The sequence below is a fragment of the Herpailurus yagouaroundi genome, unplaced genomic scaffold (genome assembly GCF_014898765.1).
Source record: "Herpailurus yagouaroundi ecotype Mexico unplaced genomic scaffold, PumYag 29, whole genome shotgun sequence".
Lineage (NCBI taxonomy): Eukaryota > Metazoa > Chordata > Mammalia > Carnivora > Felidae > Herpailurus > Herpailurus yagouaroundi.
The window spans coordinates 65,227,892-65,251,170 of NW_024412377.1; the positions used below are offsets into that span (position 1 = coordinate 65,227,892).

The following is a 23,279-nucleotide window of genomic DNA, read 5'->3' on the forward strand; positions in this document are numbered from 1 at the left end:
GGGGAGGCAGAAGTCCCAGTAGAGAGCTGGAAAAAGAACCAGGCAAGGGAGGAAGGATTTACCACCACAATATCCTCCCTGTGCCGGATGGTGGGAGAACCGCAGACTGGTGTGGCAGACATGAAAATGTAAGGTTTCAGGAAAGCTCAAGATGGGAGGGAGCTAACTGTGTGGGGATATCCCAGGGTACAATGCGTGGGCTGAAAAAGGACTGCTTTGACATGCTAATGAGTGCCTGGATCCGGGTGGGGATGGGATGAAGGGTGGCAGAGGACCTCCAAAGAGCTGGCAGGAGGACGCTGGGCTGGGGAGGAGCTCTGACTTGGGGGCAGGGCTCTGGGATAGAGAGGGGCTCCTCAGGGATTCCCACACACACACTATGTGCAACACCAATGAGTCATGGTTCAGATGGGGAGCCTGGAACCCTCTTTCTGAGAAACAAAAGTGGATAATGGAGAATCCAAAGGTTTATGCAGCTTCCTGCATGGGGCAAGAGCTAGCAGGTTGGGCTACCAAGGGTCTCTCCGGTGGGGGAAAATGGAAAAGGAGGGATCAGTCATATTCAGTGACGCATTTCGCCTGTATGCCTGCGCAGTGGGATAACACACTCCTGGCTGCACAGACACACCCGTTCGGCCCCAACAACGACAGTGACACATGTGCCAGTCCATTGTGACACACTTACATTTACACTCTTCCCACCAATGACGGCACCATTTCACGTTGACGGTAACATCCTGTCACCTGTATCATCTCTCGTTGACAGTGACACCTAGACATACGTCATTACACAGAAATGGTGGCATGTCCCCAGCGCCTTCGCATCTGGCACAGTCTATGTGAATAGTGCCTTCTGTGGTTGTACACTGCACAACCTGCACAGCTATACATGGCAACGATGTCTTACACCCAAACCTTCACACAATGCCATTACACATCCCGCTGTAAAAACAACCCTCCTGGCTTTATACCCCATGATACAGTCACACCAGAGACACTCCACATCCGGAAGGTTACACCACCACACGCTGTGGATCACATGGCAACAGACCTACATCTGGCCTCCTAGCACCTATGTCCCTCCACATGGATGCTGTCCACTGCTGCCTACACGGTCCCACACTGGTGGGCACACGCACTTATGCACCATTGCACAACAACGGGTTTGCCTTCACATTGCTACTCCATGTTGAAAGAGACAGACTGGGCCCCTGGCCTTACATCCTGACCGTGGCACCCTCGCCATTATCAGTGACAAGATGGCAGGCACTCGTCAGATGAGCAAGTTGGCCTAGAGCCCTTCCCCTGTGCGCCACCCCCACAGTTCTGTTTCTGCCTCTGGCACACAGCCACCCCCTCAAACCAAGACCAATTCTGCCCCTCCAGGCTCAAGCTAGAATGGCAGGTTGTGGAGTCAACGTCTCCAGCACTCAGAAGCCTCCCTACACCCACCAGCTCAACTCCCAGCTGAGGTCAGCCCAGCCAGCAATCTCTTCCTCACATCCCACACTGCATCCAGAGTGCCCTCTGGGCTGAGACAACTGCAGGGAAGAAATGGGCTGACCTTTGGACAAACGCCGTTCTCACTGATCACTGCATTTATGGTCTGTAACAGTTGTCATTCTTCACACACTGTTCCTCGATCCTCACACAAAGTACTGACATTAGCTCTCTTGATTGGCTTCCTAGTGAACAGTCAAGGCATGTACACGTAATTTTAAAAATCTGTTCGAATCTGGCCCCCTGCCCCAGACCACAGGGCTCACAAATAGAAGTGGAGATCCAGCACAAGCCAGGGTGAGACACCTTGCAGAGCCACATCCATATTTTACCAGGTGACTCTTAGAAGCTGTCTACAGAGCAGGCTCCACAAGACCCTGAGGCTGGCTGGGGGAGGGGGACTCACAGCGGGCTGGATTAGAGATGCAGGAGATGAAGAAAATGCAGACAACCCACATGACACGAAGACCCTAATCTGGGTGTGAATTCAAGGCAGTTTTTTGTGTTTTTATTTTTTTTAAGTGAGAAACTGGAGAACAGGGAGGACGATAAATGTCAATGTGAAAAAAATCTGAAGAGCAAAAGTTACATTTCCATAGGCTGTGGGATGTGTCAGAAGAGAAGCAGTGGGGGGGGGGGGGTGGGGGGGGGTGGTTAAAGGACCCCAGAGCTGAGCATCAGGCAGGCCTGGGCTAGAATCCTGGCTATGCCAAAGACCCACTGCATCTCCCAGGAGATCGACTTCCTCATCTTGGAAACAGAGGTTTGTGTGAACTAAAGGAGAGAATGTAATTTATGCAAAGCACCAAACTAAGTGCCTGAGATATAATGGGGGCCTGATGGTTGCTATGACTAGTAGTATTATAATCATTAGAAAATGGTTATAATATTTAATGACTTTTCTACATTGACAGTGGAGTATTTAGGAACTATGTCTAGGCTGGCAAGAGTGAACAGGGAGCAAGTATTCAGCTGTCCGCCATCTTTCTTCAACAGAAAGTATCAGTAGCTAAAGTGCCCTGATTTGCCCCTAATCATTCAACAGGATGAAGCCAACAAGGCTTGACTGAGCTGTCCTTTTATCCACCAGTAAGATTTTCTGCAGCTGACATGATTCATGTCAGCTCATACAGTATTTTATAGATTCACAGAAGTTTGGGTTCAAAGGGGGCTTTAGCTGTCACCTGCCACCCAACTGTCATTTTCCAGGGAATGGAGAACTCACTACCTAACATGAGGCAGTCCACGCTATAGCTAGATAGCTCCAACTGACAGAAGATTTTTCCTCTTAGAGCTTCTGTCTGCCTGCCTTGACCTTTCCCCCATTGCCCTAATTCTGTCTTCAGGGCTGATGAAAACAATAGTACTCCATTTTGCTTGCAGTGGTCATTCATTCAACCACAAGCATTTCCTTAGCACCTACTTTGCCAGGCACCATGCTAAGTGCCAGAGTTATAAACTGAGCAAGACTTGGCCCATCAGCATTCTCTCCTCCAGATGAAACACCCTCAAATCCTTCAACTTTCACCCATGTGACATGATTTCCAGACACCCGCCACCAAACTACCCTTTTTTTCCCTAAACATATGCAAGCTTATTGAATCCATTTTTTTAAAAAATATTTTTAATGTTTATTTTTGAGAAAGAGACAGAGACAGAGTGTAGTGGGGGAGGGGCAGAGAGAGAGGGGGAGACACAGAATCTGAAGCAGGCTCCAGGCTCTGAGCTGTCAGCACAGAGCCCAACATGGGGCTTAAACCCACGAACGGTGATATCATGACCTGAGCCAAAGTTGGACCGACTGAGCCACCCAGGCACCCCTAAACTATCTTAAAGTATGGTGTCCAGAACTGAGCTCAGTATTTTTCTGAGGGCTAAGTTGGATGTTTAGCCCAGCTTGGTTGATGTCTCTATTTTTTTAACGTTTTATTTATTTGAGAGAGAGAAAGAGAGAGAGAGTGGGGGAGGGATGGGAGAGAGGATCCAAAACGGGCTCTGTGCTGACAGCAGAGAGCCCGATGCAGGGCTCAAACTCACGAACTGTGAGATCATGACCTGAGCCGAATGAAGTAGGAGGCTTAACTGACTCAGCCACCAGGGCATCCTGGTTGATGTCCATGTTAAAGACAATGCCCATTGGGGCGCCTGGGTGGCGCAGTCGGTTAAGCGTCCGATTCAGCCAGGTCACGATCTCGCGGTCCGTGAGTTCGAGCCCCGCGTCGGGCTCTGGGCTGATGGCTCAGAGCCTGGAGCCTGTTTCCGATTCTGTGTCTCCCTCTCTCTCTGCCCCTCCCCCGTTCATGCTCTGTCTCTCTCTGTCCCAAAAATAAATAAACATTGAAAAAAAAATTTTTAAAAAATAAAAAAATAAAAAAAAAATAAAGACAATGCCCATTGTGGAAAAACCCCAACTGTAAGTAGAGGGCTGCCAGCCAGGTCCCATTCACCGAGCTTCTGCTCTGGAAGAACAGGAAGAAAGGAGGGAGAAGGAGAGAGAGGAGGAGGACTGTGAGTCTTAAAATGGCATAATATCAGATCTCCCTGCCCAGAACTCCCCTCAGGCATTAGTGGCAAGTCTAAGTCACTCTAATCAAACAGCCTCCCCACTGCCCCCCTCCCCCATTAGTGTCTGCCTCAGGAAAAGGAAGAAAATTAAAAATGAGCATGCTGATGGCCCAACACAGTGTTAAACAGAACTCAGCCATAAATGAAGGGCTTTCCCTATACCAAGCCCCATAGCCTATAAGGGGAGAATAGAGATGAGCTTCAGAAGATGACTCTCCAGGTAAGAAGGGTGGTTCCGCCAATGGCCTCTGACCTGTGGAAGTCCCTCACTTTGAGGACTCTGCTGTGAACTTGTGTAAAGGAATAGTCCCCTCCTTTTGGAACAAAAATCACACAAATCACACCTCCTTCCTCTCCCAATCCTGTCCCTCTGCAGCTCTTGCTGCTTCCTCCTTGGAAGGAAGCCATCCCCTTACAGAAGCAGAAGTCATCTACACTCTGACATAACCCTGATTGATGCACAAACTCCTGCAAATCTTTCAAAGGCCTGATATAAGGCCCCTCCTCCCCTAAGTCATTTTCTTACAGATCGGTCTGGATTAAAGGAAGCATTTTAGAGCCAAAAGATGGCAGGCAGAATGGAAAGACTCATTAGGAGAGAGTAATAAAATGAGAAATGAGTGTAAGTGGGAGAGGAAAGTCTTGAGGGATATGGACAGATGTCCCCCTACCTCTTGGAGGTCCCGATTCCGCCCTGGGCCTACGAGAGAAAGAAATAGGCTTCTAGAATAAAGTTTGCGACAGATTCCTTATTCTGCACAGGATACCAGATCTACAAGGGATTGGCAATCAGCGAATTTTGCAGCAATCTTCTCCCTCTGGGTCCACAGGAAGGACTCCTTAGCCCCTATTGGAGCCTTACCACATGATCCATCAATGTTTCTTGAGTACTCCTGTGGCAGGACATGATGCTGAGGGGCCGTAAAGATGGTCTGATGGTGGCCCTGTCCTATAGGAGCTCACAGGCAAGAGGTAAGCAAAATAGAGCAACAATTGCCTCTGAAACAGGCATGTGTCTAGGGATGGCAGAAACCCTGAGAAGAGTGGGACCAATTCTTCCTGAAGGAATCAGGAGGACTTTCCCAAGCAGGTGATCTTTGAGTTTTGCTTTAAAGAACCCTTCCTCCATCCCCTGACCCATCACTGTGCCCTCAGTGCATTGAAGCAACAAGCTTGTGGTCCTAAGAGCTTTGGCCAGGACAAGTGGCTGCGGGGGGGGGGGGGGGGGTGCGGGGGGGGCTTGTGGGGGCGGGGGTGGAGGGGACAGAGAAGGGTGGAGGAGGAAGGAGAGTAGAGAGAGAAAAGAGGGGAGAAGGAGGAAGAATGGGAAAGGGAGAGGAAGGGGGAGGAGGAAGAGAGGAGAGAGGGAGGAGAGAGGGGGGAGAGAGAGAGGAGAGAGTGGAGAGGAGAGAGAGAGAGAGAGAGAGAGAGAGAGAGAGAGAGAGAGAGAGGTTTGAATTTCCCATCTGGAAGGGGAGCGGTAGCACGTCAGGGCCTGGCTGAGGGGCGTGATTGGAGGGCGCCTCAGGCAGCCGCCCGCGGCAGCGGCAGCCGCGGCCCCAGCTCGCCTGGTGGAGTTGCACGAGGCGGCGGCGGGAGCTGGAATAGCAGAAGGAACCGCCTCGCTGAGTACACCCGGAGCCCTGCAGTGGCTCAGACGGTTTCGTGGACCGCCAGGTCGGTGCTGACCACGGGCCGGGAGGGCGGAGCCGGGCTGTGGGCAACAGGGTCCCGGCTCTCGCCGTGAGGCTGCAGGGCAGCCTGGGAAGCTGGGGAGTACGGCTTTCGAGGGGACAGCTCCCCAAGACTGGCCAGGCGCCGGAAAGGGAGGCTGAGCGGCAGCAGCTGGGACCCTCCTGGGCGCGCTCGCCGTGGTGCTGAAAGGACAGCTCCCCGCGAGGGTGGAGCGAGCAAGCGGAGGGAAGAGAGTTAAACCTGGGCAAACTGGGAAGGAGGAGTGGGCCCCGAGTCGGAGACCTCCGGGCAGAAGCCCAAAACAGCCCTGCTCCCGGAGAGCCAGGACCGCCCCGAGGGCGGCGGGAGACTCAAGTCTGAACCTAGAGAACAACTTCGAGCTCGCGGGGGTGGGGATTGGGGGGGGGGGGGGAGTCGATCTAAGCTACTTCAGGCTGTGGTTCACCCGGAACCCTCCAGTGCCCTCTTCGCCCCGGAGGAGGGAGCCGCCCCCGAAGGGGTTCAGGCTCCTGGAGTGAGTCAGAGGGCGCCAGGAGGGGGGCGGAGAGGCCGAAGGTGGAGGGGAAGAAAGCTTAAAACGTCAACTGAAGGTGAGGGGCCAAAGGGACTATTTGTCCTCAGAGGAGGAGGAGCCAAGGTTTGGCCAGAGCACGTTCTCCGCCTGGGGTAATTAGTTACCGTCCCTTCTAAGGCCTTCGCAGGCCCCACTCTGCCCCCTCCCCCATCAAAGTTTGATACCTGGCTGGGTCTTGGGGTTGTTGGGGGAGGGGCGCTCTCAGCGGCCAACCGAGAGCTCCAGGGCAGAGCTGCTGGCTCGTCTCCGCAGGGGAGCGGGAGAGGGACGCCTAGATTCCTGTCCTCTTCTGCCGAGGGAACGCTAAGTCCCTGCCACTTCCGCTTTTCTGAGGGAGCCGATTCCCTATCCCCTCCCATCCTCCACTGCCCCTTCCCCTCCCCCAGTGCTTCTCTTTTCCAGGGGCGTATGGGGGGGGGGGAGTGGAGGGGGAAGTAAGGGGCATCCTCTGTCTCTGCCATCGCCATTAGCGTAGGGTCCCCTGCGAAAAGCAAATGAGTGTTGGATTGAGTTGCGGTGAATATAGGCTGGACTTGAGCCATAAGAACAGAAAAACAGCCACAAGGACAAACACTGCAGGTGCCCGAATCTGCTTGTCGGATGGCGGGGCCCAGTCCCGAAAACCGGTTGGGGCTCAGACGGCCATGCCTGAGGAGGTGCCTCCGCTGCCTTCGGGTTGGGACAGGCTGGAGAAAGTCGAGGAGGGAAAGCTGAAGATGGGTCCTAGGTCCTGGGCGCGCTAAAGGCACGGAAACGTGCTGCGGCGGCAGCCCTCCCTCTCCCCTTTTTTGTCTCCCCTCCCCCAGCCCAGCATCACCACCACCCCCACCCCACAACCACCACCACCACCACCCTTCCCGCGCGGGGATAGACCAAGGTTTCCCGCAGAACCGCTGAGGAGCGCCTCCTGGCGGTCTGGCCAAAATCCTCAACTGCATGCAACCTGCCCGACCTCAGCACTCCTACAGGCATATGGCAAAATATCTACACACACGCCTGCACACACGCTCACGCAGGCTCACACGATGCCTAAGTTCAGAGTTAGACATGCAGGATCATACTCTGAACGCGTAGACTCTCACATACTCGCTGACACACAACATTAAATTCAACCTAGCAAATACGTCATGAGGCTCTACCATGAACCAGGAGATATTGTGGACTCTGGAATAAGGGAAATGAACAAGATACAAGCCCTCCCCTAAAGAGAGCTCAGAGCGATCTGGAAAGGAAACGCACACAGCTGGACAGAGCACATGAGCTGGAGGCAGGCAAGGCTGCAGTAGAAAAGTACCCTGGGTCTCAGAAGAGGAAGACACCATCACATCTCACCCAGGAGATCCAGGATATTTCATAAAGGCAGTGATGTTTGAGAGGGCTCTTTGAAAATTAATATTGCTGCTGCTGATGATGATAACAGTGATGATGATAACCATGATAGTGATGATAGGTAATATGTATTAGCACCTTCTATGTGCCAAACACTAGGCTGAGCACTTTATTTGCATTATCTCATTTAATGCTCACAACATGTCTTGGGGATAGGCAGTATTGTCTCCATTTTACAGATGAAAAAAGATTAAGTCATTTGCTCAAGGTCACTTAGTAAGTAGTGGAGTCAGGATTAGAACTGACAGAGATGAAGTTAAGGGGTTCCCAGGCTGTAAAATGAACAAATACCCAGTGGTTTTCAAATAGAAGCAGAGACACATGCAAAAGATGAGAAATGAATGGCAAGGCAGGCAGGTGCTAGACTGTACAGGATTTGAAGGTCAGCACAAGGACCCTCTGGCCAGTTTAACAAGACCATGGGGAGCCATTGCAGGGTGTGTTTGATGAGCAGATCTGCCCTTTAGGAAGATTAATTGGACAGCCATGTGGAGGATGGGTAAGAGCTGAGGGAGGGACAGACATAGAGGTTATGCACAAATCCAGAACCTTGAAGTCCTGAGCCAAGACATTAGCAGTGTAGGAGAAGAGGGTGTAGATGCAGGAAGCACCATGAAGCTACAGTCTCTGGACTCCTCTCTAGCATCCCATCCCAATTTTAACTCACCAATTCCTTGTGTGGTCTTTTGTCCGGTGTCTACCTCCCCAGCTAACTGAATGCTGTGAGAACAAATGTGACTCCCTTGTTCCCTGCCACAGCCCCAGCACCGAGAATAGTGCCTGGCAGAGTAGATGCCCAAAGAATATTGGGAGTGAGTGAGTGCGTAAGTGAAGAAGTCACTGACTCTAGAGTTTTCAGTTGAGGCGACTGGAACAAGACATGCTGGAAGGAAAGGTGGTTGGGTGAGGGAAGCGAGGATAAGATCGATCTTTGGATAGACTGAATTTGAGATTACCCATGTGGCAATATCCAGCAGAAAGTTAAATGTGTGAGTCTGGGGGCTGGGGGTGGTCTGTGACTAAAGAAGGGCATAAATCAATAGGGTTAGGTGAGATTCCCAAGGGAGACAGTGGAGGAATAAGGGACAGTAGGAGGAGAAAGAGGGAGAGCGATTGCTTGGATAACATCTACATTTTAAAGAAAAGAAGTCAGTAGAGGGGAGAAAGATTTGTCTGAGAAGTAGGATGAAGACCACAGGAGTGCCGTCCTAGAATTCAAAAGATTCAAGAAGAGGGCTGAAAAATAGAGGGATGAGGAGAGAGTAGAGTCATCACCAGTATCTGATGCTACAGAGGGATGGATGGAGGAGCTTCAGAGCAGTGAAAACACTCCAGGATCTGGCATTCTGGAGGCCTCTGGCAACTCCGACGAGGGCAATTTCGGTGGCAGTGCAGAGGCAGCAGATCTCTGATCTCACAGAGCTGCAGGGCTGACCTGGAGCTGAAGAAGTGGAGACACCAAATGGACACCCCTTCATCACAAAGGTAGAGGACAGAGATTAAGGGAGCGGATAAAGAGACCTATCCAGGAGACTGAGGATGTGAGGAAGAGAGAGCACGAAAAGATCAAGTAGGAGGTGTAAGGAGAGAAGATCTGCAGTACCGGTGGATAGATTAACTTCAGCAGGAAGGAGGGGGACCTCGTCCTCAGAAGCTAGCAGGGAAAGTGGCAGGATCTCATACCAGTTGGCATTAATCATTTTGAGAGTGATAGCAGTCACCATGTACTGAGCTCCCCACTGCCACCATGTGCTAAACACATTATTTCTAACCTTTCAAAGTGGCACGTAATCCTCACTGTATGAAGAAAAGAGGCTAAGTCAATTACTTACTATCTCACAGCTAAAAAGTAGCAGGTTCAGGATCGGAGTCAGGTATGCCTGACCCAGGGCTCACAAGTCTTCCAATGCACCTGTGGAAGGAGACAGAGTAGGAGGGCCCTGGGCCTTGAGAAATTGGTTGGGAGAACCTCAACAGGCTGAACAATAAATAACTTAATAGCTGAGAGAGCCACGTTGGGGGTGAGCAGGAGGACTTTGGGATGGACCCAAGAAGCTGCTAAATAATCCCAGCAGGCCTCAATAAGGGTAAGGGGGCACCTAGAATGACAGGGATGTAAGTATCCAGAAGACTCAGGCCTCAAGTGAGTAGATGTACTTTGCAAATTGGGGGGCCGGGAGGGATCGTAATCAATGTTTGCTGAATGAATGCTTACAAACAGAAGAGTCTGGAGAAGGAGATGGTGTGGTGATAGAGACATGGTATGTTAACTTTGAATGGTGCCATGGGACATCCAGAGGGAGGTGTCCAAGAGGAAGGCAAGTGCATATCTTGATTTATTTGTTGTCTATTTCCCTGTGCACAAACACACACACACACACACTCACCGCCTCCCCCCCCCCCCCCCCCCACACACACACACACTCCAGAATGTAATCTGCATGAGGGCAGGGTTTTGTCTGTTTTGTTTACTCGTATATCCCCGGTGCCTAACACCCTGCCTGGTATATAGGAGATACTCAATATTTGTTGGATAAATGACTACAGGGGTCTAGAGCCCACATAAGATGTCTAGGTATCATTAAAGCCCAAGAAAGGATGAGTTGCCCTAGGGAAGCATTAGAGAGGAAAAAGAGACGGGAGCTAAAGTCCGGGTCCTGGGGAACACTCTTATTGAAGAGCGGAGAAGAACAAGAGGAGGCAGCAAAGCTGGGATGGGGAAGGGCGAGGAGCACTAGGAGAGGAAAGAGAGCAGTAGGACATGGGGGAGAGGAAAGAACTGAGTCACAGAGCCAAGACAGGAGAAGGATTTGAGGATACAGTGGGGGTGGCCAGGAGTTCAAAGGCTGCAAAACTGCTCCAACGGAACCACTGGGAAGAGGGCCCAGAAGATCGTCTGGTTCAGGAGAGAGACTTGCCAGAGCAGCAAATTAGGGATGAGACTGAACCTAAAGCCCAGGTGCCCTGTGGACCAATTTGAAGCATCTCAGATTAAAGTCCCATGTCTCTACTACCACCTGCAAATTCCTTGAGCTGCATGTAAACACAGAGGAGGAACCCAATAGTTCCTGAAATCATTTGATTATTAAATTGTTCATTTCCTCTTCTTAGAAATGCAGTTTCTTTACAATGTTTTTGAATCCAGCAAAAACATCTTAATTGACTGAGTGGAGCCGCCTTCACACTCAGAATTCTGGGTCGGGGTGGGTTCTCTTACATTTCCTGGAAACCCTGCTCCGACACGTCCTCACAAATATGCAGTCAGCAATGGCCAACATTAAGGAGCAGCTGCTACATACCCAGTCACTTGACCAGTGTCTCCTCTTCTTCAAACACCAGTACAAGGGTAGGCTTAATACTCCCTCGCTGTCCTGGAGCAAACTGACACTTCCCCAGGGTGGCCACAGCCAGGGAGCCCGAACTTCTAACCAGGTGTGTCTGATGCCAAAGCCCCTGGGGATGTTTTTCTACTTCGTCATGATTTGCTCTCCTCAAAACAACCTGTCAGGTGGTATGATCATGTAGAAATCCTCAAATAAACTCTCAGGCCCCATTTGATCGAAAGATCTCAGTCTGCTGATATGTCTTCTCATTTTGAAAGAAATGAAGAAAATCATCAACAAACAGCCAGTGACCTTGAACTCAACCTGGTTGTGATATCCAGCCTGCTTCTCTGCCACCACTTCCCTTTTGTCTCCCAGCAAATCATAAAGCCCCCAAGGCTGTGTGGGCTGAAAGGCCTTGGGGAGTAGGCCTCACCCCATGTGACCACATCACCCTTTAGATAGGTCAGGGATGTTCCCATCTACACCCAAAAAGTGATTTGCGATGGCTTTGTCTATGAAAAGCTAGTGATGAAACTGAATGGTTAAAATAAAAAGGAAATCTCTCAGAGTTACAGTATCAGGGTTCAAATTCTCAAGGATGTGGGGGGAACGAGGTAGAAGGAGGTCAAGGATGGAGGGAAGCTCCAAGCTCTCTACCCTCCCCGCCCCACTAACATTGGGATCTTGCATACTGAGATTCTCATTAAGATTTTATTTGGAGAAAATGTTCTGAGGCCAAAAAGGAAAGAATAAAAAATATAATAAAAATTGAAAGTTGGTAATTTAGAGAGAAGAGGAGGACTAACACAAGCTGAGTGCTTACAAGGCCCGTGCTCGGTACTTTAAAGGCCCTAAGCCCCAAGAAGATTATCATGTCTCCAACCCCCATGTGTAATTCAAAATAAAAATCAATATTAAGCTATAAAACACAAAACTTACATGTTTCCTGAAATAAAAGTAACTTATTTCTCCATTTGCCTAATTTCAGAAGTCTGGATATGTTCATCCAAGCTGACTGTTCTCAGTTTTTCACTGGCCTCTCATTTGCTGGGGCCCTAATCCCCTGCTCATTCCATCTAGTGGTTGGCCCAGTGGCCCAGGCTGGAATTTTCTCCAGTCTCCACAGTAGCCCTGGGAAAAGAGGCACTGCCATTCTATCTTATGGAGGAGGAAACTGGGGCTTAAGGAGGTTCAGGAACTAGCTGAATGTCACATGGTGAATAAGGAATGAGGGTGGCATGAGAACCCAGCTCTGCCTGACTCCAAACTCCCCCTTCTTTCTAGCACTCCTGGACTCAATCCAATTAAAGCCATAAGGGCAAGATGAGGTTTTAAAATCGGAAGCAGAAGATATTTGGCCACACATATGTGCCTGGCACGCAGCAAGTACTCAGGAAATAGCCCCTTTCCATTGAGTGCCAGAGCACTGGGTCTTGGCCTGGGCTGATGCAGCCTGGGGCCCGAAGCAGGGTGAGGCTGCTGTCTGTCTGTACAGAGGCCTCTCCCATCTGATCCCTGACTCCACTTTTGCAGGTTGACACATATCTCTGAGCCAGGCCTTGTCAGGAGCCCTGCATGCAACCTTGGCTGCGAGCTAAGGCACGCTAACTAGAGCCGGCGTCATGGACTTCGTTATGAAGCAGGCCCTTGGAGGTGAGTCCCGCACCCTTCACTCCCCGACCTGGGTCTCAATCCAGGTGGGAGGGGCCCGCAGAGCACCAAGTCCTTCTATCCCCAGCCCTGGTCCCCCCTGACCCCATCCTCTCCTTCCCCACCCCACCCGATTTAGGGGCCACCAAGGATATGGGGAAGATGCTGGGGGGAGAGGAGGAGAAGGACCCAGACGCGCAGAAGAAGGAGGAGGAGCGACAGGAAGCACTGCGGCAGCAGGAGGAGGAGCGTAAGGCCAAGCATGCGCGCATGGAGGCTGAGCGTGAGAAGGTCCGGCAGCAGATCCGAGACAAGGTCAGCATCACCCATCCGTCCGCGTGGGAGAGTAAGGAACTGAGGTCAAGCCGGTCCCCCCAAACCCCGGCCTCAGGCTCCCCTGAATCCCTGCTCTCACCTTAGACCTAACTCTCACTAGGTTTCTTCCTCATAGGGAGAAAGGAGTGTCACAGGAACACCTCCCTCAAAGGAGGGTTATGGCGATTAAGTAAGATAATGCACACGATAAGCGCTCCCGAATGTTTGCTGCTATGGTCCGCAGTCTTGTGCCCAAGACTGGAGACCAAATGTTTGCAATCCAGAATTTGGGAATTTGGGGAAAGTACCGTAGTGCCCTAAGCACCTGTTATTGTTACGTGTCACTCTCAATGGGTCTGCAGCTGCCACCTGATGCCAAGCAGTTCCGTACATGTCTAGTCTCACCACTGCAAAAAAACAAGGCTATAAGTAGCCTCCCATCAGCTCAGATCGAGTTTTGTCATCGAAACCTATGGGAGGACTTTCAGATGTGAAATCTTGGGGGATGTCAGAAGGGCAGAGAAGTTATTATGGGCAGGTATTAATTTTAAAGGAAACCCTATGCACCGACTCTCTTTTCTGGAACACCTGCCGAGAACAGGCACAATCCCATAAGGAAGGCATCCTTATCCCTATTTTATAGATGAGAGGACTAAGGCTTGGGGAGTTTCCATGAGTGGCGGCCCCGGATGAGCCAGCTTGACCTTGAGATCCAGCTCTCTCCTTGCCCCATTCATGTTCATGTCTGCCCTCCCCCCTTCCCAGTACGGGCTGAAGAAGAAGGAAGAGAAGGAGGCAGAGGAGAAGGCAGCCCTGGAGCAGCCCTGCGAGGGAAGCCTGACCCGGCCCAAGAAGGCTATCCCTGCAGGCTGCGGGGATGAGGAGGAGGAAGAGGAGGAGAGCATCCTGGACACGGTGCTCAAATACCTCCCCGGGCCACTGCAGGACATGTTCAAGAAGTAACCGGCCCTCCTGCCCTGTTCCCACTCCACTTGTTACTTTTTTTTTTTTTTTTTTTTTGTTTTTTTTTTTTTTTTTAGTTTTAAAGCTTCTGTTCTGAAGGGGAAAACCTCAGTTGACCTCTGCCCCCCTTCCCTGGCCAGGACTCCTCCCCCTCAGCACTCCCTCACACCCCCTTCATCCCAGGGTATTCAGCCCCCACCTCACTTCCCAGTTGCTTGAAAAAGGGAAGACAGCTTCCCCCAGCAGGGGGCGTTGAATCCAGTGCCAGAGACACTGAGGGCCCCCTCCAGAAGCCTAAGGTCTATGCTAGTGTGGTAACCCCCATACATTCCTTCATGCACCCCACTGCCAGGAGGACCATTGTCCCCAGCCAGCCAAAGTAATGACACATTCCAGCCCTGCCCAGCATGCCGACCTTTGGCCTCTGACCCACAGTGGACCTCTAGGTCAGGGTAGGGGCACTGAGTGGCCTGGTTCTAAGGAAGGGAGTCAGGGTAAGCCTGCCCTGTGAGGGCCCAGCCTGAGAGGCCCTGTTGTATTCTGGCCAGGCCTAGGTCTGGGCAGGAGGCTGGGGCTCTCCTTCTTCCCTCCCCCTGAGATGACACCCAGCCCAGGAGCACTCCTCTCCCAACCCCCACCTGAAGAGGCATGGCCCCTGCCAAGCCAGTCCCTCCAAATGGATCCTCTTTGGACTTTAACTCATCTGTGGAGAGGCCCCAGGGTAGAGCAGCCCCTTGTCTCCCCACTCTCTGCTTGGGTCCTGGGGCCCCACTGCCAGGCTGGGCCCAGTTTGCCCAGCCAAGGGGCTTCCCAGGCCCCCCAGAAAACACTTGGAGCCATTGGGCAGCGATGGCCCATGCCATGGGACCTCACCATTGGTACAGCCAAGCTGCCCCCATTCCTATCCACCCCACTTCCCCAACCCATCCTGTTCATGTGCTTCCAGGGCCCCATGGTCCCCAGGAGGACCCTTCCTGGCCAAAGCCCCAAGCCTTTGGGGAGAAGCCAGTTCCCACTTGACAGAAGGCATCTGTCCATTCATCTCATTGGCCAAGAACAAACTCTCCTCTGGGATGTGTGAAAATGGCATTTGTTCCCTCCACCCCAAACTGTCAAGGCCTCCTGCTCAGTCAGTTGTGTGAGAACCAGGGGCCTTGGAGCAAATGAGAGAGGAAAGTGTGTGTGCATGCACACATGCGTGTATGTGGCAGAGACTGCATTAGCAATTGTGCATCCAAAGATTGTACATATGGGTGCATTGTCAGTGTGTGTGTGTTGAGACTGTATGTGTATGTTAATCATACCCTTGTGTTAAAGATTGTATATGTTAGGCAGCCTTGTGTATGTGTGTTTGTTTGAGGGGGTATGTATGAATTGAAATTGTGTCATATCTGTTTTCTAGCCATCTTATATGGGTGGTCAAGTTTGCATGTGTTAGCCTGTATCTGCATGTGTTTTCAAAATAGCAGGAGTGTCTGCAGCAATGGGTATGTGTTAGAAGTTGTACAGTGTGTGTCTGAGAGACTGTCAGATGTGCTGAGAGTGTTGTGTGCATGTGTGGCTCTGAATAGGCACTTGTGTGCAGAATGTGTGCTTCGGGAGAAAGAACATAGGTTACATACCCCCTTCTTGGCCTCCAAACCATTGGCCGTGGGTGGCCACATCCAACAGGAGACCTTGTCCTTGGCCTAGAATCCTCCCGCCCTTGGAGGGTTCCTGCCTGAGGTCCTCAGAAGTCCACTGGGACTGACCCTGGCAGTGCCCCAAGAAGCCATGCTGGGCCCTCATCGGGGCCTACCCCAAAAGCAGGGCCCAGGGAGGGGGCGACTTGCCTGCCCCCGAAGCTCCTGCCTCATTGACCCCAGTTTGCATTCTGCAGGTTTTCCATTTTAGTGGATTTATGCTTTTATTTCAGAGACAGACATGTGTCTTCTCTGTCCGTTTCCAATAGTTAAAGCCATATCAGTTAGACTGCAATACTTTAAAGATGAGACAAAACAATCCATATGTTTAGGGAACTAGAAAAATCCCCTGGTCTGTCCCTTCTCTAGGGAGCAGGGCTCCAGCAGCTCTAGCTCCCTGGACTTGCCCTTCTCCCCCGCCCCCTCCCCCTCCCCTGTGCCCTTGTGTCCTGCCCCACCAAGGGGCCTGTGTCTGTGCCTGTGTCTGTGACGGGGAGCCACCTCGCACCCCTATTGTCTGCTTGTCTGTGTCTCTAATCCTGGGCAGGATGGTCATTCTCTAGAGCCCTGGGGTCCTGGGACAGAGATAGGCAGGGTGCAGTCAAGGGGCCCCAGGCTTCCCCAGACCCTGTGTGTGAGCCCCAGCCAGACACAGATGTGGATCCCAAGTGTTTGAAAACGTCTCCCCCTTGACAGGGGCCCACAGATCTCAAAGGTGGTGCCAGAGCACAGAAAATGACAGATGGGCAGCAGAGACTGAGGCCCAGGGAGCTTCAGATGAGCAGGGGAACACAGCCATGCAAGATATCCCAGGTGGACCTGAGGGACACCAGCCCCTCAGAGAATGTCCCTGGTGGTCTCCACAGCCCTTCTGCACCGCCAGCGGGCTCTGGATTTTTCCCATAGGAGAGTACCCTCCAGGCTGGCTGGATGAGTCTGGCAAACGTCCCAGACTCTTCCAGAATCCTCAGGCCTACCCCTGAGCAGAACTAGAGGTCTTCCTGGAGGCAGGAGCAGGGGAGAATTTCGGCATGGGGCATACCTGGCTCCAACCACTGCCAGGTGATCAACTTCAGGTCCAGAGAGACATGATGACTGTCATTCCCGATGCAGACCTGTGGAAAGAAGCTAGTGTGTGACCCAGTGAAGATGTTGTGTGCAACACACTCAGGTGGAGGGAGAGGGGGTACAAAATATGTGTGGGGTGTGCTCTAGCAGGGAAGAGATGTTTACGTGATGTACCTGGGGTGGGAGGTGTGTGTGACCCACTGGATGGGAGGGGGATGAGTGTGTCACACCTAAATGGGGCAATGCATGTGATACACTTAGGAGGCTGTGGTAGGGAGGGAGCAGTCCCAGAATTCAGTGCACACATGCAACATACCAGGGAGACATTCTTCAGCTAGAGAAATAAGAAGGAGCAATCATTTGTATATGGTGCAAGCAATGAGATGCAAGGGAGTGGGCACCACCTGATGTGGGCATGCGTGGTTGCCAGGGAAGGCCACTGCCAGGCTTGCGTGCCTGGGAGCTCATCCTCAAGAAAGGAGGGAGAAGTCTTCTCTGGATCGCCCATGCCGGTGCCGGCAGCGAGCCAGGATTTCCACACATGCACATCCTCAGCTCCAGGTTCAGAAGCTCCAGGAAGTGGCAACACTGTGTGGGGTCTCCTCCAAAGGCAAGCAGGAAGTCAAGAGACCCTCTTAAGTATGGGTGTGTGTGTGTGTGTGTGTGTGTGTGTGTGTGTGTGTGAGAGAGAGAGAGAGAGAGAGAGAGATGGAGACAAGACAGAAAGGGAGAGAGAGAGGGAGGGAGGGCACAGAGGGAAGAGAGACAGAGAAGGGGAGAGATAGTGAACTGAAGTATTTCAGCAGCCCAGGCCCCTCTCAGGTGGCCTGATGAGGAAAGTAGCTACCCCCACCAGGCTATGGCTAGAGCCCCAGTCCTGAGAGTCCTGCCCCTAGATGGCAGGGTTGCCCCCACTGCCCAACTGCTCCATCCTTCGAGGGCCTCATAGGCCCTTGACTGGACAGGCAGCTGGGGATCAGATGGCTCAGATAAGGGTATGCCTGAAGATATGCCTTCCTCCACATGTCCCCTACTCCCCTCCCTACTCCTGCTGCCCACCTTCTTCACTGGGGAGAGGTTGGAAGGTGCTCCCACTGGCCCTGGGATGGGGGTGGGGGTCCTAGTGAGACCCAGGTGAGGATGACCATCCTGCTCTCGCGGGGGAATCCCTTTCCCACATCTGTGCTGTGTCCTTGTTGCTCTGCTTTCTTTAAATGTGTCAGTGCCTGGGGGGAGGGGAGGGGCACCCCCTCATGCCCCCTGAACCTGACCAAAAGCCATGGCTGTTGCTCCCCCCTTTGTATGACGCAGATGCTAAGATGTACCAAACCAACCATGACAACAAAGAAAAGACCTTGTACAGCAACTCTTAGTCTGTCTGTCCTTTTCTGTCTGTTGGCACCACCAGGGTTACATGGGGCACCAGCTAAGGCAAGGGGGGCTGACCTGCAATGTTCAAGAGGTCTCAGAAACCCTCCCATTTTGCCCTGACTTCTGGCTGGGACATTGGAAACAAATGAAGGCCAGAGTCAGGGCTCGCCCCCAGAGATCAGCGCCACTCACCTCCCGCCCTTCAAGTTCAACTGTACGAAAACTCCCCAGAGCTGGTGTTCCAGCCTGGTCACAATACCCCACACCCATCTCTGGCCATCCTTCTCTGAAAGCTCCCTGGGATATGGCGTGCCGACATGAAGCCAAGAACCGTGGGTGGGCAAAGGTCTGTTACTGGTCACCCACCAACACCAAGGGAGTTCCTACTCTCTGCCAGGCCGTGTGTGGGAGCTGGTGCCACTCAGCATTGTTCCTGGACACAGACACTTCCCAGACCTTGTTGAGTCAGGACAAGACGAGAACCTTCTTTCACCCTCGGCTGTCCCCACCATTGCCCTGCCTTAAGCTGGGCCTCACTTTTTCTCTACTTGTCTAGGCACCTCCCATTCCCCACATACTAGTCTCCCAGCTTCTGCCTCTTCCCTCTGTCCATCCTCTCCCCATAACCCCACCTCGCCTGGAAGACTCATCAAAACACAAACTTAACCATGTCACTCTCCTGCCCAGCACCCTTCAGTGGTCAGGACAACAGCAAAATCGTCAAAATGGCCCTGTAAGATATGACCCCAACCTACTAGGTTAGACCCACACCCAACTCTGAGCCAAGCACACATGGTATGCACATGCTGAGTCTTTCCCCTCTGCCTGGAATGAATGGTACCCTTCCCCTCCCTGGTGTACTCCTGAAATTCTCAAGATCCAGCAAGATGTCACCTCCTGTGTGACGCCCACCCTGACACAGCCCCCCATCCCCCTTCCCACAGCGGGGTTTGTTGCTGTGCTTACAACACACAGAGCATCACAACTATGTTCTCAGGCAGCCCTGGGTTTGCCAGAGGGTTGTCACCCAGCAGAGTGATCTTGAACAAGCCACTTAACCCCTCTGAGTGTGTGCTTGCAAGTAAAATGGGATAATAATTGTTTTGACCTCCACAGTTGTGAGGAAGAAATGGGGTCACACATGCACACTCTTAGCACTGCGTGCCAACCATTCACTGAATGGCACCTTATAAATCCTACTACAATTTATGCCGCTGCAGTGTCTGTCTCTAACTTGGGAGCTCTTCCAGGTGTCATGCTGGCTGGTGCCCCAATGCCTCCCAGCACCCACTGCAGAGTCTAGCCTGTAGTGGATCCTTAGGAACCCCAGTGCTGACTCAGGATCCAAGCGACCAATCTCCCTCTCCTCTACTTGGTGGCCACAGTCACTTTTCCTCTAGCTCTCTGCACCTACTGGACAATAGGGGGAGGGGAGGCAGAACCTGACCCCTTTCTCTCCTATGCCCTAACATCACTCATCCTACCTTTCTCCCAGATCCCCCCATAAGTCTGGGCTAGTGCACTAGGATAACAGGTCTCCTCGCCTCTCAGAGTCAGGGGAGCTCAGTGTGCACTGGGAGGCTGTATTAGTTATCTACTGCTGCATAACAAATTACCACACACTTGGAGGCTTAAAGCAACATGTATTTATTATCTCACAGTTTCTCACAGGAGGCCAGGGTTCTCTGCTTCAGGGTCTCTCACCAAGCTGCAGTCAAGTGCAGGCCAGGGCTGGGGTCTCAACTGATGTCAAGGGCCACTTTCAAGGTCACGTGATTGTTGCCAAGATTTAGTTCCTGTTGGATTGAGGGCCTCAGTCCCTGGCTGGCTGTTGGCAAGAGGCTGTCCTTCATTTCTTACTACGTGGGCCCCTTCATTAGGGCAGCTCACAACATGGCAGCTTTCTTCATCCAAGTGTGCAAGCCAAGAAGGCAACAGAGAAGGCTGATAAGATGGAAGCCTCAATGTTATGCAACCTGATTGGGCAAGTACATCCCATCACTTTTACCATATTCTATTGGTTAGAAGTCATAGGTCCTGCCCACACCCATAGGGAGAGGGTTACACAAGGATGTAACAGGACAGGGATCACTGGGGGGGCATCTTAGGGTCTGCCCCCATAGAGCCTGATGCAACTCCCCCCTTCCCTACAAAGAAGCAGGAGTGGAGCAGGACCTCAGACGAGCCAGAACCAAACTTCATCTACCACAGGGTCCCAAGTGGAGGAGGAAACGTGTCAGAGCAGAATAAGGGCCAACAGTTGGTTCCCCTCAGGCCTCTGCAAGACTGAGACCATTCCCAGAGTCAGTGGCTAGGCTCTGAGGGCCTTCCAAGGATGAAGATTGGAGAGAAATGGAACACAAGGTCTTTGGGCTTCCCTAGAAGTCCATCTGTGTGCTCTATCAGCACACAAGACACTGTCCTTTCAAGACTCAGGTCCCTCCTCAGTAAACAACTCAGCCCCAGACACTCAGATGCTTCTCTCTGCCCACTTTGCCCCTCCTTGACACTCAGTGGCACCCCACAGAATCCTGTGCCCCAGCTGGGAAATGACAGCATCCTCTCACTGTTAGTCCCAAAGGTCTTCCCCTCATAGTCTTAACCCTTTCTTAAATAGCACTTACTGAGCTCCTACCACTTGCTAAGCACCAAGAACACCAATCACACACTAGACACCGAGAACACCAATCACACAGCCCTTTCTACCAGGAATCTACCTGCTAAAGGAGGAGACAGGCAGATAAATAGGCCAATTAGCCACCATAACACGTGCAGTGATAAAAGCAAACTCAGGATGCTTGGGGAAGGCTCCCGGGAGGAGGCAATATCTCAGATGAGTCTTAAATGAGAAGTCAACCTGGTAGAGAAGGAGGGCACTCCAGGCGGAAGGGCTGGCATGAGCAAAAGCAGGGAGGAGACAAAAGTAGTCTGAGCATGGGTGGTGGGTGTCAAGGAGGGAGAAGCAGGGGACATCTGCAGGAGCTTATTAAATTCTTGATGAAAAGCTGAAAGCCTGGGGACATCAACCAGGGTGCCAGGAGATGGAGCTTGGGCTCTCCCTGCAGACCATGGGGAGCCACTGAAGGGTCTTGAGCAGAGGTGTGATACGATCAGGTGGGCAGATTGAGAAAGATCATTAGGGCTGGGAGGAGAATGAACTGGGCTCCAAGAAGGAGCTAGTACAATGTCAAGGCTGGAGATGGTAAGGCCCGACCTTAGGCAATGGCAAAGGGCCTGAGAGAAACAGATAAATTGGGGATACTACATAGGAGGGCAAATTGGCAGGACTTAAGGATTGAATGTGTGGGGCATGGAACAGGAAGGGGTTGAGGCCAAAGCCTGTGTCTCCATCTTGGGTGGCTCCATTCTTCAAGATCTGAAAAATTTGCGGAGACAGGTTTGGGGGAAGATAATGAGTTTAGTTTGGGGCTTCTGTGTTTGAGGCACCTGGGGAGAGTCTAGTGGCCATTCTGCTGTCCATGCTGGAGAAGGACAAGAAAAGCACAAACTGCACTGTGCATGGGCTGGCCTCCAAATGGAGCAATGTCTTTACAACTTCATTTACCACAGGGATCAAAGCATAGGACATCACGAATCCATCCTTCCATGCAACCCAGGAGTCCCTCTTGTGCCATCTTTGGTGGAGGGCACTCTCTGCTTGCATTCCCCACAGTGTGGGGGAGCTCATTACAGACAGATGCCTTCTTTCTCCTAAACCAAAAGTTGCCAGGAGGCAGGGGGTTAATGAAGCTTCCTCCAGCATCCCTTTAATTGACTGCAAAAGTCTGCTTCCAGACCACTCACTTAGCACTTGTAATTAATTGGGATTTCTTGCCTGATCTAAGAGATGATTCAGTATCCCTCCCCACCCCCCAACGTTTTCTCAGCTGGGATCCTCCAGCTGGAGCCCTCTCTACACAATGGCCTCTCCACAGGTACTGACCTAGGTTTGAATGCGTGTTCCTTCCTTCCTTCATCTCTGTGTGAGCTGGGGCAGGAACAGGGCTAGCACAAGGTAAGGGTCAGTGGGTGAGCAAGAGCTGCTAGGGCTACCATCTCCTTGGATTCCAGACCCAGGCATGCACCCCGTCCATCCTGGGGCAGGCCCATCGGTCTCATCAACTCCCTGTTGGTACTACAGTGACAGGCAATGACATGACCCTGTCTATACAAGGGCTAGGATAGCCCATTGTAAAGTACATAAGTGGGGAGGGGAGAATAGGAAGATCAAGGAAGCCTCCCACTTACTAGGCCTTCGCTCCATGCCATAATAGGGTTGTTGCTCTAAAGGCACCACCTTTGCTCATCCTGACAGGGATCTGTGAGGTCAGAATTATGCCCATGTTACATATTACAACACTGGGGCTCAGAAGTAGAGACGTATAATGGAAATGAGCATAGGCTTTGGTTTGCAGACAAACCTGGCTTGGAATATTGATTCTTTCTGTCCGGTCTTGGGCATGTGACTCTCTGGACCTTGGTCTCCTTATCTATTTAAAATAAATGAGTATATAATGTATGTTATCTATACTGGAATTAAAATAAAAAACAAAATAATAGAATACAATAATAACTAACCCCACCACCACCACCAATTAAGGGAACTAAATTAAATAATGTCTGTGGATCCCCTAACACAGTGCCTGGTGCATAACAGTTACTTAAACAATGACAGCCATTACTACAAAATGCTACTCTTACTATGGCAAGACTGATGAAGACAAGAAAAAAGGATAGGAAAGGAGGGATAAAAAGTAAAAAGGGATAAGGAGAAGAATTAATTTCAATAAAAATCCTCAGGTCATCCAAACAGTAAACTGGGAACCTGGATTTAAAACCAACTCTCAAGTCTTTTTACTGTAATACATACAAAATAAACTGAGAGGCAGGAGTCACGAGTGAGAAAGGGGACAGGAGGGAATAAACTGCCTATTCCAGGAAGCTCTCATCAGCTCAAAAGAGACTTAGCAATATGCATGAGTTATCTGTTGTTGCATAACAAATTATCCCAAAACTTAGTAGCGTGAAACAAACATTTCTTTTTCTCTCACAGTTTCTGAGAGTCAAAAATTCTGTTGTAGCTTCATGGCTATTTATGGATTGGGGTCTCTCATAAAGTTGCAATTAAGATGTCAGCTGGGGGGCACCTGGGTGGTTCAGTTGGTTAAGCATCCAACTTTG

The 23,279-nt window shown here is 51.4% G+C and overlaps 1 protein-coding gene across 3 annotated transcripts in view; it reads left to right on the plus strand.

Annotated features, from left to right (window-relative positions):
- Positions 1-18,093, plus strand: part of CPLX2 (complexin 2) — an 84,566-nt gene extending 66,473 nt beyond the window's left edge. Inside the window, exons 1-4 of one of the 3 annotated variants that reach the window (XM_040445597.1) lie at positions 4,944-5,037; positions 12,583-12,702; positions 12,839-13,014; positions 13,780-18,093. In XM_040445597.1, coding sequence (XP_040301531.1) covers positions 12,672-12,702; positions 12,839-13,014; positions 13,780-13,977 — 405 coding nt within the window. In that variant the 5' untranslated portion in view covers positions 4,944-5,037; positions 12,583-12,671 and the 3' untranslated portion in view covers positions 13,978-18,093. Of the gene's footprint in view, positions 1-4,943; positions 5,038-5,529; positions 5,743-12,582; positions 12,703-12,838; positions 13,015-13,779 lie in introns of those variants that run through there. The other 2 variants (XM_040445584.1, XM_040445588.1) reach the window with 2 other exon arrangements.
- The last annotated feature ends 5,186 nt before the right edge of the window (positions 18,094-23,279 follow it).